Source organism: Dipodascopsis tothii, assembly GCF_038497935.1.
Source record: "Dipodascopsis tothii strain CBS 759.85 unplaced genomic scaffold V1510scaffold_17, whole genome shotgun sequence".
NCBI classification, from domain to species: Eukaryota; Fungi; Ascomycota; class Lipomycetes; order Lipomycetales; family Lipomycetaceae; genus Neoaidaea; species Neoaidaea tothii.
In genome coordinates this window covers 87,342-104,152 of record NW_027118001.1, presented here as the reverse complement: position 1 = coordinate 104,152, position 16,811 = coordinate 87,342, and the positions used below count along the sequence as shown (strand labels likewise).

Here is a 16,811-nt window from a genome sequence, read left to right as displayed (position 1 = left end):
GCGGCCTGTTGTGGCGGCCCATCGAGAGCATCTGGGCTGCCGGCCGAGCTACACTGCGCTGGCAGCAGCAGCCGGGTTTGCGCGACTATCCGCACGCTGTGCGGCCCCTGTCGCAGCAGCGGCCGTCGACGGGGCCGGTGCAGAGCCGCCATGCAGGGTAAGGTATGCGCCGCACGGCGTGCGGCGTGTGGAGCGCGACCGGCCCGGCGACAGGTGAGTCGCCGCGACGCCTGGCGGCGGCGACAGGTGAGTCGCCACGATGGCTGGCGTCTACGCCAGTCGCCAGACGCCCAAACCGAGTCGCCGGCGGAGGATCGCAAGAGGAACCGTTGCGCACAGACAGCCGCCCGGTCGGCAGGCCGCAGTGGTCCTCTCGACACACGCTAGTGCCGGGATGCATTAGCGGACGCAAAATTCAGGGGCCAGTGGAGTAGCCAGGGACGCGGCAGTTGCCGGAGGTATATTTACAGGTGTATTACGCTAGCTAACGCTTACGACGACGGGAAGGCACAGGTGCCCAGGTCGCGCTTCTCGACCTCGCCCTCCTTGGGCATGACGTCAAAGTCAAAGATGTCGGCCGGGATGCCCATGCTGATGCACGAGTTGGGGATGTCGACGATGGACGCGATGTGGGCCTGGACCGGCGCGGCCGAGAGCAGCAGGTAGATCTGCTCGCCCGAGTAGCCGAAGCGCTTGAGGTACTCGATGCAGTTCAGGCAGGCCTGCTTGAAGGCAACGTTGGCGTCGAGGAAGTGCTGCTTGCCCTTCTCGTCGACCGAGATGCCCTCGAAGGTCAGGTAGCGCGAGGGGCCGTAGTGGGCCTCGACCGGGCCGGGCAGGTACATGGGGTAGGTCATGGCAAAGTCCTTGATGCCGTTCTTGATGACCTTGCACTTGAGGGTGATGATGCCGGCCATCTCGATAGCGCCGCAGAACGAGATCTCGCCGTCGCCCTGCGAGAAGTGCAGGTCGCCGACCGAGAGACCAGCGCCCTTGACGAAGACCGGCAGGAACGCCTTGGAGCCGCGCGACAGGTTCTTGATGTCGGCGTTGCCGCCGTGCTCGCGCGGCGGGACGGTACGAGCGCCGTCGCGGGCGACGTTGGCCATGGCGTCCGACGCGATGTGCGGGCCGGCGTAGGCGCCCTCCTCCTGCGGCGGGCGCGCGACCATGTGCGGCGTGTTGATGGACGCGTGGTAGTCAATCAGCTCGCCCTCGCGCTTGTTCCACTTGGCCAGGAGCTCGGGCGACGGCATGGTGCCGAGGATGCCCGGGTGGATCAGGCCGGGGAACTTGACGCCGGGGATGTGGCGCGACGACGCGAAGATGCCCTCAAAGTCCCAGATGGCCTTGGCCGCGGTCGGGTAGTGCGAGTCCAGGAAGCCGCCGCCCTGGGCGACGTCGAGGATGCCGGTGTAGCCCCACGGGCGGTCCGGGAACGGCTGGATGTCCTGGATCTCGACCTCGAGCACGTCGCCGGGCTCGGCGCCCTCGATGCCGATCGGGCCCGACAGGAAGTGGATACCCGCCAGGTTGATGTTGCGGATGTCGTCGGCCGAGTCGTTGTTGCCGACCTGGCCGCCGGTCCAGTCGAAGCACTGCACATGGAAGACCTCGCCCTGCTTGGCCGTGGCCGCGAACGGGATCTCCGGGTGCCAGCGGTTGTGCACGCCGACCTGGCCGTACGGCGACTTGCTCAGGTCGAGCTCAATTGCGGTTCTGATAGCGTCTGGCGGTCAGCATTGCGCGCGGCCGCGCCGCACTCACCCACAGGCATTGTGTGTGTCCGGGTGTTGGTTCGGTGCTGGCCGCTGTCGGGTCGGCTTGACATATATACGCCGGGTGATAGCACCACGGGCTGGCGTCTAGTGCGCCGATAAGGCGGGCGCGCGGCGGCGCCCGCGCCAATCACGTCCGTGCCCCGCCGACTCCACCGACGTTGACTCAAAAGCCCCGCTCACGTCCGGGCGGCCGGGGAGGCGTCGTGCCCGCGCGGGCGCCGGGCACGGGCGCCGCCCCCAGGCGCGCCGAGGGCACGGCCGTCCGTTCCCCCCTCGCGCTGGCGACCGGCCGGCGCTCCGGCGGAGCGCGCGCCGCACGCCGGGGTCCGCCTGCCTCTTTCGGGTCTCCGGCCGAGAGATAACGGAACGACCGATTGGGCGTTGGGACGAACGTTTCCCGGCTAGTGCGTTTTGGGCCTATCCGCGTATCTACGCCGCCGCGTGCCGCACTAGTCTAAACGAACTGAGACATCCGACACGCGCACCAGTGCTCTGGAACCACGCGGCCGGGCGAACCGCGGCCATGGGCCCGGCTTCCAGGCGGCTGGGTCGCGCCCGGCGGCGTCCGCCAGCGCCGCGCCACGGCGCCCGTGCCCAGGCGTGGCCGAGCGCCTCCGCACAGATCCAATTGGAGGGCGTGCCCGCGTCGACAGGCCGGGCCGACCGCGGCGGCGCTATCTATCGGGCGCCCTAAGATTGCCCAGTGTCACGCCTAGCCAGGGAGTGGCTCTATCAGAGTTCCCCGGCTGCGCCAAACGCCCAAGCCACGGATTGGGCTGGCCCGGCGGGGCTGCCATTGGGCAGCGTATCTTGGCCGCTTCGGGCGCGCCGCCCATAGTCTATCTCGCCCGGCGAGATAGCAGCCCGCGGTATTTATAGTCGGCGACGCCCGTCTCGGCCCGCCGTCCACAAACATCTCCATCAACATGCCCAAGGAAGCCATTAGAACCGCGGTCAAGGTCGACCTCAACACGCCTGCGTGGGAGCAGCCGCAGCTGCACAACAGATGGCACCCTGACGTGCCGTTCTCGTGCAAGGTCAAGCCCGGCGAGGTCTTCAAGCTCGAGTGCCTTGACTGGACCGGAGGCCAGATTGGCAACAACGACAGCGCCGACGACATCAAGAACGCCGACCTGAGCCGGATCCACTACCTGACCGGCCCCGTCGAGGTTGAGGGTGCCGAGGCCGGCGACGTGCTCGTTGTCGAGATCCAGGACGTCCAGCCGCTCGACGAGCAGCCCTGGGGCTACTGCGCCATCTTCGACAAGAACAACGGCGGCGGTTTCCTCGACTCGCACTACCCCAACGCGGCCAAGGCCATCTGGGACTTCGAGGGCATCTTCTGCTCGTCGCGCCACATTCCGGGCGTGCGCTTCCCCGGCCTGATCCACCCGGGCATCATGGGCTGCAAGCCCTCGGCCGAGCTGCTGGCCGAGTGGAACCGCCGTGAGACCGAGCTTGTCGGCTACCACGCGTCCATTGGCACCGACCGCACCGTCGCCAACCTGCCCCTGACCAAGGGCGCGTTCGCCGGCGCTGCCGAGGGCGACCTCGCGGCCAAGATCGCCGAGGAGGGTGCCCGTACCATCCCTCCCCGTGAGCACGGCGGCAACTGCGACATCAAGAACCTGTCGCGCGGCTCCAAGTCGTACCTGCCCGTCTACGTCGACGGCGCCGGTCTCTCGGTCGGTGACCTGCACTTCTCGCAGGGCGACGGCGAGATCTCGTTCTGCGGTGCCATCGAGATGGCTGGTGTCATCACCCTCAAGTGCTCGCTCATCAAGAAGGGTGTTGCCGACCTCAGCATGAAGAACCCCATGTACATCCCTGGCCCGGTCGAGCCCCACTACGGCCCGTCGCGCTACCTGACCTTCGAGGGTATCTCGGTCGACGAGAACGGCAAGCAGCACTTCCTGGACGTCAACGTTGCCTACAAGCAGTCGTGCCTGCAGCTCATCGAGTACTTCAAGAAGTTCGGCTACACGGGCGAGCAGCTCTACATTCTGCTGTCGTGCGCGCCCGTCCAGGGCCACATCGCGGCCATTGTCGACATTCCCAACTCGTGCACTACGCTCGGAATCCCTGTCGACATCTTCGACTTTGAGTGCCTCCCGGTCGAGGGCGGCTTCAAGAAGATCATTGAGACCAACTGCGCTCTCACTTCGGAGTAAATCCTGACTTTTTGAGTCCTGTATGTATTAAATTAAATGATTCACGACATCAATTGCGGTCAGGCGTGCTTGCGCGCTGACAGTTGGCGAGGTGCTGGCGGTAGTCGTTGTTGTGTGCTGGCGGGCCGCCGGTGGGCGTGCTATCGCTGTTCGGAGTAGGCAAAGCCGAGGTGGAGACAAGGCCCACTAAGACATACGTCGGCGCGCAGACACGCACGCAGCCACAGACCACAAGCTTGGGCAAGCGCACGCGGCCCGCGGCCGCGCCGGCCGCCTCTGGCCGGGCCGCGGCTGCCGAGCCGGCCCGGCGCGTGACCGCGTTGTGCGGCGGGCCGATCGAACGCCGGTCGAAGGTCGCGGGCGCGTGGCTGGCGTGGTGGCGGTGCGTGGCAGTGTTGCGTGACAGGCCGCGTGGCGGTGACCATGGCGCAGCGTGGCGGTGCGCGTGCGCGAAAACAAGGGTTCCCGGGAGTCGAACGTCGGTCGTCGGCGGCCGCGCCGCAGGCCGCGGTCCAGCCGCTGGGCCACCGTGGCGCGCCCGCCGCCGTGTAAACATTTAGCCAGCCGGAACGCCAACCGCGGGTGCGCGGGATGCCGGCGGCGTGCGGCGCGGCGGGCGGCCGGAGCTGCCTCGGGCCAGTGGGTGCCGGGTAACGGGTTTCCCCGGGTAACGTGGGGTGCATGTGACTATTCCCCGCACTGAGCCGCACAGGCCGGCGCGGATCCCGGTGCGGCGCCGTGCGGCGGTGCCGAGGCCTAACGCCGACGCCTGCAGCCCTCCGTCCGCGCAGCGCGGCGCGCGCAGATCCGCTCGGATGGTCGCCGCGGGATGGGCGCCGTCACCTGTCTGCGCGGGGCGGGGATCAGCGCAAAAGCCGGCCACGGGGGCCGGGCCGGCGGCTGCAGCCCGCCGCGGCCGGCAGCCGGGGACTAGCAGCGTACGGGGTGCGGCCGGGCTGCGGCGCAGGCGGCCACGCGGCCGCCCGGCGTCGCTCGTGCAACCGGCCCGCGGTCAGCCGAGGCCGCGGCGGCTACGGGTAGCCACCCGTGAGCGAATCACAGGCGGCCGGACGCACACATGGAAGCGACGGAACATGCAGAAATGCCTTGAGAGCTATAAACAAAAACATACACAGACATATCGTAAATAAGGAGCGGACAGAGCGCGGGTCTATGCCACGCCTGCAGCGATCACTCCTTGAACTCGTCGAGGACCTCGCTGACGGTCGGCATGAGGTTATCCAGGACCTTGGAGACCTGCTCGTAGACAGCGAAGGTGACGGCCTGGCCGGGGGCCACGCGCATAACACGCGGGGTGATGCCCTTGTAGAAGGCGAAGAAGCCCTCCTTTTGGATGAGAGTGCGTGAGATACGCGAGACGCGGGTGATCGCACCCTCGCCGGTCTGGCCGGCCTCGCGCTGCATGCGGGTCTTGATAGTGTCAATGGGGGCGTTGCAGAGCGGGCCCATGGCGCCCGAGATAAGGCCGAGGACCATGTGCTGGTACGACGGCAGGTCCTCGAGCTCGGGCTGCATCGCGCGCAGGTAGATCTTGCCCTCGTTGTAGGCCGTGAAGTTCGCCGCCTGGTTGGTGGCCTGGCGCAGCGCGGTCAGGACCACGCCGCGGTAGAGCACGGCCGGGCCCTCCTCGCGGACGAGCGTGTAGGCGCAGTGCAGGGCGTTGCGGTACTTGGGGATCTCCATGGGGTCCGTCATCGAGTGGTTCTGGGCCTGCAGACGGATCTTGACCACGTCCGTCGGGTTGACAACGAGAATGGCCTCGGTCGTGCCGGCACCGAGACCGGCGACGAAGATGCCGGTCGCCGACGTCTTCTTGGTCTCAGAGTTGGCCAGGAACTCCTTGTAGAGCTCGAAGGACGAGAACCGGATGGCCATCTTGGGCACGATGCCGGTGATGACGGCACCGAGACCCTTGTACAGGCCCAGCGGCGTCTCGCGCTTGATGATCGAGCCGGCGGTCGAGAAGAAGCCCTGCTTGGCCATGCCGGGCGTGCGGGTCGAGAGCTGCATCCGCACCTTGATCGTGTCGAGCGGGTGGCACGTCAGCGCCTCGCACAGACCGGCAATGCCGCCTGACGCGAGGTGCACACCGGTCGACGGCTTCTTTTTCTCGGGCATTGTGAATCCGGGGTCTGTGGGGTGGAAGTGTGGCCGGAGCGGCGTCGGCGTGGGTTATATACTCGGCCTCGGGTGCCGCGCCTTGTCACGACTATCATGCCGAACTGGACGCCCTGGCTGCGGCAAGGGCAAGGGCCATTGCTTCCGCGTGCCGTGTCCGCGTGCCCGACCCCGGCGGACAGACCGCAACTTCGGGCCACAAGGTTTGCCATGCCCAAAGTCAACATCAAAAGGGAAAGACAAGCTAGACCTAGCTGCTTCGCCGCGCACCCCGCGCCGGGTCGGGTCCGGTACCCCGGCCGCCCGGCGCCAGGCCCACTGGCCGCGCCCGACGCCTGTGTCGGCTCGGCTAGGCGTGGCCGGACCGCCGCCAGCCGCGCCGGCCGCCGCCCGACTGAGGTCGGTCGGCGGCGCACCGGCCGCGCTGCCGCGCGCCGTGGCGCCGCGGGGCTGCCGCGGGGCCGCCGCGGGGCGCCCGCCGCGCAGCGCCCACGCTCCGTCCGGGGCGCCGCGCCGAGCGTTCTCCGGGGCGGTACATGACTGAGCCGGCCGCGCCGCCCACAGCGCGACCCGCGCCGGCTGGGTGGCCGCGGGTCGCCGCCCGCGCGGCGCAGGGCCCGCGCCCCGCATTGCGCGGCGCTCGCGGCCGGCACCCGTGCCGGCTCGCGTGCGGTCGCCGTGCGGCCGCCGAGCCTGACCCCAGATTATCCGAGGTTCTCCAGATTCCCAGCACTTCTTGCCCAATTGGGCGTAGATCGGCTGAGTTGGGACATACGTTACCCGGCTCCGGAGAAAGTCTGGAGCTGTCGGCACAACCGTCACGGCGCGCGGTCCTGGGCGCGCCGTCCGCCGCTCACGCGGGGCGCGAGGCGTCTGGGGCGTCGGATGCATGCGTGGGCTCCTGTGGGGGCCAGCGCGCCGCGGCCGCGGGTGAGGTCGGCGCGGTCCCGGAGTAGGGACGGAGGTGGCGGCGGAGGGACGCCGCGCTTGCGCGGCCTCTATTGGCTGCCGGCGCGCGGCGCGGCGCCCGGCCGGCGCGCGGCGTGTGGGGCTGGGGATGAGCGGACCGCCGCACGGTGCGCGGCGCGGCGCGGGCCCGGCGTCCGAGCGCGAGCCGCACGTGGTGCGGCGCGCCCCTGCCGATCGACCGGTGTGCGCTGGCGTCCGGACGCCGCACGCCGCGCGGCGCACGCGGCGCAGCGCCTGCTCGCAGCACGCGCTACCCGGCGCGGCCCTCGGCAGAGTGGGCACGGCGCAACTAGCGTCCGGCGGCACAGCCCACTGCAGGCAGCGGTGAGCCGCACGGAGTGCGGCATATAGCCGCTGGGCCGTGTCCCGCCGCCGCGCTCTCGACGGACACCGCTGGAGACTCCACACCGCAGCGTCTCCCGGCGTCTCCAGCCAGTTCTGCGGCTACATGCCGCACGGGGTGTGACTGGGGCTGCGGCCGTGCGCCACTGTGGCTGCCGGACTGGCCTCCCGCTCAAAACATGCATTGTTTACGCTCTGGGCCGGCGGCCTGGCGCCTTCGGGCGCGCAAACGCCGCCCGCGTGGTCTCCTTCGGTGGGTGCAGCTCCTTGTGCAATGCCGCCGGGCTCAGCGCGGCGATCTCGTCGCTGTCGCTGGCCTCGAGCTTCTTGGCCACGCGCAGGCCGCTCAGGCGTTCGGCCTCGGCCAGCACGGCCGCCCGCGCAGAAGCGTACAGCATGCGCTCCTTGATGCGCGCAGTCGGCGGGCACGTGTAGATGAACACGAGCGACTCCTCGGTCTGGCCTGCGTGCTCGTGCTCGTACAGAAAGAACGTGTACCGGGGCGAGTCGCCGACCATGTTGGCCGTCAGGTCCGAGCCGTCGGACTCAATCGCGGCAACGAGCTCGAGCTTCTCGGCAGCCACGTCGATCTCGAGCACGACCAGCGTCTTGCGGTGGGGCCCGGCCTCGGCCAGGCCGGCCAGGGCGCCCTCGGCCGACGCGCTCATAGGCATGGCCACGCCGCCGGCGTGCGCGCGGCGCGCCGACCCGGCGGCGCCGGCGTCGCCCACGGCCTCGAACTCGCGCACGGTGCGCAGCGCGCGCTCCTCTTCTGTGAGCGGCGCAGCCAGGTTGTTGTGGGCCAAAAACCGGCGGTATCCGTCGGGAGTGAGCTCGTCGGCGTCCGTCGCAAACAGCGTCAGCGACAGGTCGCCGGCGCCCGCGAGCGCGCGCTGCAGCGTGTTGCGCGTAGACGCGTACAGCATCTTGCTGCGGACCGGCGCTGCGTCCGGCACGTACGAGATGAACGTGTACTGCGCCGGCGCGGTGCGGTAGAGGACGTACATGGCCTCGCTGTCGCTGACGTGCGGCTCCAGCACGACGAAATCGGCCACGTGGTCCTCGGACGACGACGGCAGGACGGCTCCCGGCACGAGCGTCTCGTTCTCGATCTTGACAACCAGCGCGCGCTCCGGGCCGCTGCTGAACGCCCGGAACGCGTCCAGGAGGGCGTCCGACGCTGCGGTCAGCGGCGCTCGGCAGGCGCGGCGGTAGCGGCAGGCCTCGGCCGGCCATGGTACGGGCGCGCCGGGCACCCGTCTAGGCCGCGGCCTCCGCCGCCCCGCGTGCGCTCGACTCACCCTGGATTCCAGATTGGTTGGACATGGTGGTGGGTGGTGAGGTCAACGTCGGCGATCGCCAGTTTTCGTCCTCACCGCCATGGCGTCGCAGACAAAGACGGCGTCCATCACGCGTAAGCGCCACGCTGAGCCAAGCTGACTCCAGAACGCATCAACGATGCCACCAACCAGCTGGTGTCCGAGTTCACCGACATTGTCGAGCTCGCGCCGGTGCTGGGCAAGGATTTGACGACGACGGCTACCGAGACGTACCAGATCGAGTGCCACGCCACGTCCATCGTGCGCGCGGTGGAGGATCTGCTGTCGATCACGCGGGCGCTGAAGGAGGCCTGGCTGCTGGGGCAGATGTCGGCGTCGTTCCAGGTGGACTCGTTGTAGGACGCGCGTGCGGCTCGTGCGGCTCGTGCGGCTCAGACGCCCGCGTCCGTGCGCCGTCCGTGCGGCGTACGCTGTCTACGGCTGGCGCAGTGCCGGCGGGCCGTGGCCGGTGAGCCGGCCGGCGGCCCTGCAAGGGCGGCGGCTGCGCGGCGGCTCGCCGGCTGCTGGATTGTACATAGTAATACGCTTGGTTGCTTAATCGGGCCGCTTCGGCTGCGCACAGCCACGCTGCAGCCTCAGGGGCACGGAGGTGCAGGAGGCACAGGAGGCACAGGAGCACAACGCACGGGAGCCCGTCCACTAGCCGTGGTCCACTGGGCGGTCGGCAGAGCCGGCTGCTGCCCAGCGTCCGCCTGCGCGGGCAGCGCCAGCGCCGGGTCCTCCGGCCGGGCACCTGCCGGCCGCACGTAGCCGCCGCCGTCGTGGGCCGGGCGCAGCCAGACATGCGCGGCCGCACGCTGCACGCGCGCGTCTGGGGCGCAGTGGCCCATCCACTGTGCAGCCACCGCGCAGCCACTGTGCAGCCTCTGGCCGGCCACCGCCTGCCACTGGCCGACCACTGGCCAGCCCACTGGCCGCGCCGTCGTCGCCTGTGACGCCCCCGTGACAGCCCCCGTCACGCATATCGTTCGAGCCGTCGCGGCCGGCCGCAGACCGTCGGGCGCGTGTCGGCTACGTGTGCGTGGCCCAGGGCGGCGGCTGCGGAGCGGTTTCGCGTTGTGCGCGCCAGCGTCCTCCACAGTTTTTCCGTTCCGTTAACCCTTGCTGCGTCCGCGACGTCCACACTCCATCCGAATATTTTCACTCCGGCACCCGTCTTGGCCACGTTAAGTCGACTCCGCTCCATCACCGTCATCTCTGGGCTGGAAACGACGGGCCAGACTAGCCATCCAGCCGCCCTGCGAGGGATGCTCGCCAACCATGGCCGGCCACGCCTTCCAGCACCGCCGGCGACGGTCGCCTGATCCAATGGCGGGCCAGGGCTCCGGCGGCAGCGGGCGCGGCGCTGGACCGGACGCGGAGGGCGCGTCCGGCAGCGGCAGCAGCAGCAGCGGCAGCGGCACAAGCAGCAGCGGGAGCAGCGTGCGGGCAGACGACTTTGGCGACGGGCCGCGGCCGGTGGGGACAGCCGGCACACCGCCGACGGCGGGGGGCGGACGCGGTAGTTGGGCCGCGGGCGCGGCCGGCGGGATCGGATGGCCTGCGGGCGCGGGCCTGGGCGCGTTTAGCGGTCCGGGCGGACTGGCGGCGCTGGCAGGCGGGCCTGGGGCCGGGCCGGCCGGGTCCACGGCTGGGTCCGCGACCGGGTCCGCGGCCGGGTCCGCGGTCGGGTCCGCGGCAGGGTCCGCGGCCGGGTCCGCGACCGGGTCCGTCGCTGGGTCCGCGTCCGCGTCCGCAACGTCGCTCGTCGCCGCGGCCACGCCGCTCTCGTCGTCGTCGTCGCTTTCGGTCTCGGACACGCTCCGCGGCCGCTCGCGGTCGCGGTCGCGCTCGCTGACGCACTCGCTGCATCTGCCGTTCTCGTCGCGGTCGTCGCGGTCCGGGTCCACGGACTCGGACACGACCGCGGCCACGGTCACAACCGCAGCCACGTCTGCCGCCTCTTCGTTTTCGTCGCTCTTCAACCGGCTGCGGCGGTCTTCGGTCTCCACCAGCAGTCGCCACTCGGCCCAGTCGACGCAGTCGACTGCGTCGGCAGCCTCGGACACGCCCGCCGCCGCCCAGGACGACCTCTATCTGGTGGCGCCGCGGCGACGGTCGCGGTCGTCGTTCGTCGGCGGCCGCCGCCGCGCACACACGCTCGAGACGATCTCGCAGGACCCCGACGCGCGCGACGCGCTCGAGCCGCCGGCCGCGCCATTCGTCGCCGAGGCGCACCTACGCGTGCCGCGGCCGCCGCGGTCGCCGCGCAAGAAGAACACCCGGTCGGCGCGCATGCGCAAACGGTCACACCAGGACCTGTCGCGGTCGCGCGTCACGTTCGAGGAGCCCGAGCACCCGCTGCACGAGGCGTCGTCGTCGGCGTCGCTGCCGGCGCTGGCCGTGCTGGCGGCGACGGCGGCGCCGACGCAGTCGTCGCCGACGCCATCGGTCCGGTCGATCCTGCTCAACGACCAGCACCATGTGACGATCGTGCCGCCGCCGGCGGACGCGCAGCTGGCGCCGCCGGCGCGGCCCAAGTCGCTGCTGTCGTTCCACGAGCCGCCGGCGGAGGCGCGCCTGGCCACGTCCGCGCCCGTGTCGCCGCGGGTGTCGATCTCGCGGCCGCCGTCGCCGGTCTCGCCTGCTCCGGCGACCGCATCTGCGCCGGCCACGCCCGGCGCCGGCCCGGCCGCTCTGGCCGCGCTGGCCGCGCCGCGCAAGCAGGCCCAGGACATCTCGGCGTCGTTTCTGTCGACGTACCGCAACTTTTTCCGGCGCAAGCGGTCGCCGTTCAACTTCTTCGGGACGCCGCCCAGCGACCGCTCGGCACCGACGTCGCCTGACGCGTCCATCACGGAGCCTGCGCGGCCGCTGTCGATGGGCGCGCTGCCGTCGCCGGCCACGCCCGAGGCGGACGCGCTGGCGGCGTTTCTGGCGCCCCCGCTTGCGCGGTCGCAGTCGGTGCGGTCGCAGGCCTCGGTGGCCGCGTCGCTGCGGCAGCGGCGCCAGCGCAGCCAGACGCTGTCGTCGATCGAGGAGCGCATGACGGACGGCGGGCGGCCGCGCAACCGCGCGCGGTCGGGCTCGGAGCCGAGCCCGGCGGACGTGCCGGACGCGGACGGGCCGGTGCGCACGATCGGCATGCGCGTGGCCCAGCAGCTGCTGCCGCCGCGCGTGCGCATCACCGGCACGGACGGCGACCGCGACGAGACGCCGGCCGAGTACCTGCGGCGCGTCGAGGGCGCCGTCGTCGACCGCTCGACGATCGTGCAGCTGCTGTGCCGGACCGACGACGGGTTCCACGCGGCTGTGCTCAAGGTTATCCTCGATGGCTTCGACTTCACCAACTACCCGATCGACCTGGCCATGCGCAAGTTCCTCTACTTTGTGCAGCTGCCCAAGGAGACCCAGCAGATCGACCGGGTGGTGGACGCATTCGCCAAGCGGTACCACTACTGCAACCCCGGCATCTACGTGTCGGTGGACGACGCGTACATCGTGGCGTTCTCGCTGCTGATGCTCAACACGGACGCGTTCAACAAGAGCAACAAGCACAAGATGCAGAAGGCCGACTACGTGCGCAACACGCAGGTCGGCGGCGTGGCCAACGAGATCCTCGAGGTCTTCTTCGACAACATCACATACACGCCGTTCGTGCACACGCAGGACCACTGCGCGACCGGCGACCAGACGCCGCCGACGCTGCGGCAGCGGCGCAGCTTCGTGAGCCGGTCGCTCAAGGAGACGATCGACCCCTACTCGCTGATTCTGCTGGACTACGACCTCAACGAGCTGCGGCTGTCGTCGCCGGCCGACTTCACGCCCGAGGACCCGTACTCGTACGTGGGCACGTCGCGGCAGTTCGACGTGGAGGTCCTGCGCGACGCGTTCCTGAACGGCACCGTGCTGCGGATCATGCCGCCGCGGCGGATCCAGCCGGCGCCGCTGGCGGCGATCCCGAACGCGATCGCCATGCCGCTGCCGGTGAGCATGCCGCCGCCGCGCGAGCGCCACCAGGAGCCCAAGAAGCTGCGGCTGGCCAAGTTCGGCCTGCTGACGCCGGTGGACGCGCGCCGCAAGAAGCGGCCGCGGCAGTGGGGCGTGCTGCTGACGCTGACCCACCTCTACTTCTTCAAGAACGTGACGTGGTTCCGCGGGCTGATGGAGCAGCTGCAGAACGTGCCGTACCAGTTCAACGAGAAGGCCGCGCTGCACGCCGAGATGCAGGCGGCCGCCGCCGCAGCGCAGGCGCCGTCGCCGGCGCCGTCGCCGCTGCTGCCGCCGGCCGCCGACACGGTCGAGACCGACGCCTACGTCTTCTCGCCGCCGATCCAGGGCTTCCACCCCGACGAGATCATGGAGACCAGCTCGATCCTGGCCCTGCACGACGCCAGCTACCGGTTTCCGTCGTCGTTCCCGCTGTCGCCGGCCAACACGGACGCGCAGCTGCGGACCGTGCTCACCGTCGTCAGCAAGACCGGCTCGCGCGACATCTTCCAGGCCTCGTCCGAGGACGAGATGAACGACTGGGTGGCCAAGCTCAACTACGCCGCCGCGCTCTCGTCCTCCTGCGCGTACCTGCGCGTCGGGCCCACCGCCGAGCGGCAGAGCCTGCTGCGCGACAAGATCGGCGTGCTCGAGGAGAACCTCGTCCACGACATGCAGCGCGTCGAGGAGGACCTGCGCACGCTCCGCCACCTCGGCGTCCTCGTCCGGCTCGTCCGCACCGAAAACAGCGACGCCGACGAGCGCAAGGCCATCATCAAGTGGCGCGAGCGCGTTCTCAACCGCTGGATCGACGTCGAGTGGGAGCGCTGTGCCCGCGAGGTCCTCGTCAAAGAGCTCGACGCCGAGACCGGCCTTCAGACCTAAGGACAGCGCTTGGCGCAGATTGCACACTTGTTATATTTTATGTTTTCATTCTACTCATACGAACTTTGTGGGACTGGACGGATGTGGACTTATGGATTGGTTTTGTTTTGTTATGCGCCTTCATTTCCGGGCTTTCATAGACAATAGATCTGTCTCTTAGTTTTGATTTAGCCTGTAAAGTACATGTATAAATGCTATATTTAGGTGGGCGATTTGGGCAGCCGGGGGCACGAGATCACGGCGGCGACTCTGGAGCGGGCTCTCGGGCGGCAGCAGGGTCATGTAGCCGCGGGACATATAGCCGCAGAGCATATAGCCGCAGAGCATGCAGGACCGACAGTGATGGAGTGGTCGCCGGAGGCCCGCCAGTGGCTGCGCACGAGCCTCCGGCGGCGACTCCGTCGAGGGTGGGCCCTGCGGGCAGCGGCTGCGACCGCTGCACATATAGCCGCGCCTGCTCGAAGAGCAGCCACCCTCGACGGAGTCGCCGCCGGAGGCTCGCCCGTGGTTGCGCACGAGCCTCAGATGGCGCCTACGTCAAGGGGGGCTGCACGGACAGCGACGCAGGACCAAGTAGACATATCCAGCCGCCGACCATAAAGCCGCCGACCATAAAGCCGCCGACCATAAAGCCGCCGATCATACAGCCGCCGGTCCGACTGAGCGCCCCTGGACGTCGCCGTCGGAGGCCCGCCCGTGGCTCCGCACGAGCCTCTTCTGGCGCCCGCCGTCGGGGATACCCAGTCGGCAGCAGCCTCGCATGTCGGCAGACGCATGCAGCCGCAGCTGCCGCGCCACCTCGGCCGCCGCCGCCGAGCCGGCCGTGGCGGTGCACGACCCCTGTGAGCCGCACGGCGTGCGGCATATAACCGCAACGCCCCCAATGCGTCCCGCCGTGCGACCCGTGGCGCCTATCCAAGCGTTCCGCCTTGCTTGAACTTGCGTTTCTCGTACCAAAGATCGCTGCGGCTCGAGCCGAGGTTGATGATCTTTGGGCAGCCGTCGCGGTCCTTCTCCAGGCGGGTGCACTCGAAGCAGTAGAACGCGTCCGAGATGCCCTGGCCGCCGCAGATGATGCATTTGCCGGCAAAGTTGCCGAAGGAGCACTCGTCGCAGATGCGCACAAGCGTGGTAGGCCGGACTGCGGTCAGTCGATCTCCCGGCGCGAACTTACCATAGCTGTCGCAGACCGGGCACTTGCCGTCGCACTTCTCGCACAGCCGGCCAATGCTGATGCCGGCCTGCTTGCGGCACATGACGAGATCGGGGTGGTGGCGAGACATGTTGCTGAGGAGTGTCGTGGAAGCCGGGACGAAGAAAAGTCGCGATATTCCGGGTAACTGCGCGGGCTGACTAAGGTCTCCTGGCCACACACGACCGGCCGTCGCCACAACCATCGACGGCGATCCAGGCAGCTCGACATGACTGCGTCCTCGCCCGAGGGTGAGCCGGAGGCCGGGCCGCGGGCGATCGCGTCCGCGGTAGTCGCGCCCGAGTCCAGCAAGCGGCGTACAGCGTCGCCCGAGGCTGGCAGCAAACGCGCGCGCGCGGACGGCGGCGACCGCGGGCGCAACAAGCGCATGTTTGGTGCGCTGCTGTCGTCGCTCGGCCAGTTCGACAGGCAGAGCCGGCAGTCGAGCTCGGCGGCAGCGCGGCGCGCAGAGCTCGAGGCCAAGGTGCGCGCGCAGCAGGACGCCGAGAGGGCCGAGCTCGAGCGCTCGCTGGCCACGCAGGCCGAGCAGCAGTCGGCCGAGGAGCAGGCCGTGCGGGCGCGGCGGCAGGACGAGATCGCGGCGGCAGCGCGCGCGCGTGCGGCGCAGGTGGCCGGGTTCCTGCGGACGCGGACCGAGCCCGCGCTGTACTACATGCCGGCGCGGCTGAGCGCGGCGCAGGAGGACGCGATCGAGGCGCAGCAGGCGGCGGCCGCCAGCGCGTCGCGGAGCGCTTCGCGCGGCTCGAGCGCGCGCGACCGGTCGCGCAGCGCCAGCGCGCGGCCGGCGGGCCCGGCCGACGGCGACGAGGTCGACGAATGACGTAGCTTTTGTATTCCTGTACAGCCTATAATACAGCAGTCTACCGGTCCTCATCCGCGCGGCTCTCGGTCAGGATGGTGGCGGTGCCACGGCGGGCGTCGTCCTCCTCGAGCCGGCGGCGGATCAGCTTGGTGACGTCCTCGGCGATCTGCATGGCCGCGGTCGTGCACGCCAGCAGCGTGGCCGCGTCGACGGGCATGAGCCCGCCCTTCATGATCTGGCAGATCTCGCGGTTGGCGTTGGCGGTGACGGTCATGTGGCCGTGCCGCAGCCGCTCCTCCTGCAGCGTGGCGTCGACGAGGACGGCCGGCGCGGGGTCGTCGACGGCCATGTCGTCCGCGGCAGGCGCGTCGCGCGCGCCCTCGTCGAGCGTGTTGTCGGCCGAGCGCTTGTTGAAGAACGAGAACGTGGCGCAGACGGGCACAAACAGCACCGAGAGCGGCACGGGCACGCGGTCGCGCGGGTCGTGCACGGTGATGTCCTTGCCGGCCATGGTGATGTCCGGCCGCTTGAAGTGCAGCAGGCCGGCGATGACCGCCGTGCAGCACGCGTCCACGAGGCCGCCGTCGTGGTCGAGAAAGTGGATGTCGGCCCGGATGGCCCAGCACTTTTCGCCCGACAGGATGCACAGCGACTCGGTGTCCAGCGCCTGCGACCGCCGGATCGCCTTCTCGATCAGCCGCGAGATCAGCATCTCCTCCTCCTGGTACCGGCCGGCCTCGAACGACGGGTCGGCCATCGGGCTCATCTCGGTCGTGATCACGAAGAGCCCGTCCAGCGGCCGGTCGTCGTACGGCTTGGCGATCTCGGCCGAGATGCGGGCGAGCACCCTGGGGTCAGCGTGAGCGCGCGGGCCACGTACCTGGTCTTGCCCAGCCGGACGTCGACGAGGCCGTAGTCCTCGCCGAACTGGATGTCGAGCGGCCGCCGCTCGTCAAATTTTCGCCCGTCCATGCGCACATTCTCGCCGAGCGCGCGTAGAACGAACTCGGTCTCGTTGATCGACGTGGGCACCTGTTCGCGCTGCATGGTGCTCTGCTGCCGGCCTGCGGATGTGTGAGCCTGGCTGCGCGAATTGGGGGCGCGGTGGGTGGTGGACGTTGATCCAAAAGTTTTCTCGTGATGTCAGCGCGAGCCGCACTCCGTGCGGCGTTTCGAGCCGCACGCTATGCGGCTTAGCGC

At 69.7% G+C, this 16,811-nt stretch overlaps 9 protein-coding genes across 9 annotated transcripts; 4 read left to right on the top strand and 5 right to left on the bottom strand.

The window, feature by feature from the left end:
• Positions 1–459: 459 nt before the first annotated feature.
• V1510DRAFT_417778 (Acetamidase/Formamidase) lies at positions 460–1,802 on the bottom strand. The gene is made up of 2 exons (XM_066934015.1): positions 1,768–1,802; positions 460–1,729 (listed from the first exon to the last, which is right to left on the bottom strand). Exons 1-2 carry the CDS (start codon positions 1,775–1,777, stop codon positions 492–494), a joined length of 1,248 nt encoding a protein of 415 aa, XP_066788613.1. The 5' UTR covers positions 1,778–1,802; the 3' UTR covers positions 460–491.
• Positions 1,803–2,651: 849 nt separating this feature from the next.
• Positions 2,652–4,001, top strand: V1510DRAFT_417776 (Acetamidase/Formamidase). Its single transcript, XM_066934014.1, has one exon. The coding sequence runs from the start codon at positions 2,708–2,710 to the stop codon at positions 3,950–3,952; it is 1,245 nt and encodes a 414-aa protein (XP_066788612.1). The 5' UTR covers positions 2,652–2,707; the 3' UTR covers positions 3,953–4,001.
• A 1,034-nt stretch (positions 4,002–5,035) lies between these two features.
• On the bottom strand, positions 5,036–6,420 carry V1510DRAFT_417774 (mitochondrial carrier domain-containing protein). The gene has a single exon (XM_066934013.1). The coding sequence runs from the start codon at positions 6,089–6,091 to the stop codon at positions 5,144–5,146; it is 948 nt and encodes a 315-aa protein (XP_066788611.1). The 5' UTR covers positions 6,092–6,420; the 3' UTR covers positions 5,036–5,143.
• A 985-nt stretch (positions 6,421–7,405) lies between these two features.
• Positions 7,406–8,845, bottom strand: V1510DRAFT_417772 (uncharacterized protein). The gene is made up of 2 exons (XM_066934012.1): positions 8,704–8,845; positions 7,406–8,582 (listed from the first exon to the last, which is right to left on the bottom strand). Exons 1-2 carry the CDS (start codon positions 8,726–8,728, stop codon positions 7,591–7,593), a joined length of 1,017 nt encoding a protein of 338 aa, XP_066788610.1. The 5' UTR covers positions 8,729–8,845; the 3' UTR covers positions 7,406–7,590.
• On the top strand, positions 8,756–9,361 carry V1510DRAFT_417770 (mediator complex, subunit Med22). The gene is made up of 2 exons (XM_066934011.1): positions 8,756–8,816; positions 8,849–9,361. Exons 1-2 carry the CDS (start codon positions 8,783–8,785, stop codon positions 9,079–9,081), a joined length of 267 nt encoding a protein of 88 aa, XP_066788609.1. The 5' UTR covers positions 8,756–8,782; the 3' UTR covers positions 9,082–9,361.
• A 2,504-nt stretch (positions 9,362–11,865) lies between these two features.
• V1510DRAFT_366134 (uncharacterized protein) lies at positions 11,866–13,596 on the top strand (the record flags this gene model as incomplete). The annotated part of the gene is made up of 2 exons (XM_066931248.1): positions 11,866–12,903; positions 13,027–13,596. The coding sequence occupies 2 exons, from the start codon at positions 11,866–11,868 to the stop codon at positions 13,594–13,596; spliced, it is 1,608 nt and encodes a 535-aa protein (XP_066788608.1).
• A 462-nt stretch (positions 13,597–14,058) lies between these two features.
• Positions 14,059–14,899, bottom strand: V1510DRAFT_417764 (PHF5-like protein). Its single transcript, XM_066934010.1, has 2 exons — positions 14,771–14,899; positions 14,059–14,737 (listed from the first exon to the last, which is right to left on the bottom strand). Exons 1-2 carry the CDS (start codon positions 14,877–14,879, stop codon positions 14,508–14,510), a joined length of 339 nt encoding a protein of 112 aa, XP_066788607.1. The 5' UTR covers positions 14,880–14,899; the 3' UTR covers positions 14,059–14,507.
• A 52-nt stretch (positions 14,900–14,951) lies between these two features.
• V1510DRAFT_417763 (pinin/SDK/memA/ protein conserved region-domain-containing protein) lies at positions 14,952–15,682 on the top strand. The gene has a single exon (XM_066934009.1). The coding sequence runs from the start codon at positions 15,018–15,020 to the stop codon at positions 15,627–15,629; it is 612 nt and encodes a 203-aa protein (XP_066788606.1). The 5' UTR covers positions 14,952–15,017; the 3' UTR covers positions 15,630–15,682.
• Positions 15,619–16,722, bottom strand: V1510DRAFT_417759 (ribosomal protein S5 domain 2-type protein). Its single transcript, XM_066934008.1, has 2 exons — positions 16,492–16,722; positions 15,619–16,459 (listed from the first exon to the last, which is right to left on the bottom strand). The coding sequence occupies exons 1-2, from the start codon at positions 16,656–16,658 to the stop codon at positions 15,670–15,672; spliced, it is 957 nt and encodes a 318-aa protein (XP_066788605.1). The 5' UTR covers positions 16,659–16,722; the 3' UTR covers positions 15,619–15,669.
• Between the last annotated feature and the right edge of the window lie 89 nt (positions 16,723–16,811).

What these genes read in the sequence shown, in the direction of transcription:
- V1510DRAFT_417759 (XM_066934008.1), bottom strand. Translation starts at nt 16,658, where the DNA reads ATGCAGCGCGAACAGGTGCCCACGTCGATCAACGAGACCGAGTTCGTT. An exon ending in GTCCGGCTGGGCAAGACCAG is followed by an intron (nt 16,460 to 16,491) that starts GTACGTGGCCCG and finishes CGCTGACCCCAG; the next exon opens with GGTGCTCGCCCGCATCTCGG.
- V1510DRAFT_417763 (XM_066934009.1), top strand. Translation starts at nt 15,018, where the DNA reads ATGACTGCGTCCTCGCCCGAGGGTGAGCCGGAGGCCGGGCCGCGGGCG.
- V1510DRAFT_417776 (XM_066934014.1), top strand. Translation starts at nt 2,708, where the DNA reads ATGCCCAAGGAAGCCATTAGAACCGCGGTCAAGGTCGACCTCAACACG.
- V1510DRAFT_417770 (XM_066934011.1), top strand. Translation starts at nt 8,783, where the DNA reads ATGGCGTCGCAGACAAAGACGGCGTCCATCACGC. An exon ending in AAAGACGGCGTCCATCACGC is followed by an intron (nt 8,817 to 8,848) that starts GTAAGCGCCACG and finishes AGCTGACTCCAG; the next exon opens with AACGCATCAACGATGCCACC.
- V1510DRAFT_417774 (XM_066934013.1), bottom strand. Translation starts at nt 6,091, where the DNA reads ATGCCCGAGAAAAAGAAGCCGTCGACCGGTGTGCACCTCGCGTCAGGC.
- V1510DRAFT_417764 (XM_066934010.1), bottom strand. Translation starts at nt 14,879, where the DNA reads ATGTCTCGCCACCACCCCGATCTCGTCATGTGCCGCAAGCAGGCCGGC. An exon ending in CCCGGTCTGCGACAGCTATG is followed by an intron (nt 14,738 to 14,770) that starts GTAAGTTCGCGC and finishes GACTGACCGCAG; the next exon opens with TCCGGCCTACCACGCTTGTG.
- V1510DRAFT_417772 (XM_066934012.1), bottom strand. Translation starts at nt 8,728, where the DNA reads ATGTCCAACCAATCTGGAATCCAGG. An exon ending in CAACCAATCTGGAATCCAGG is followed by an intron (nt 8,583 to 8,703) that starts GTGAGTCGAGCG and finishes CGCTGACCGCAG; the next exon opens with CGTCGGACGCCCTCCTGGAC.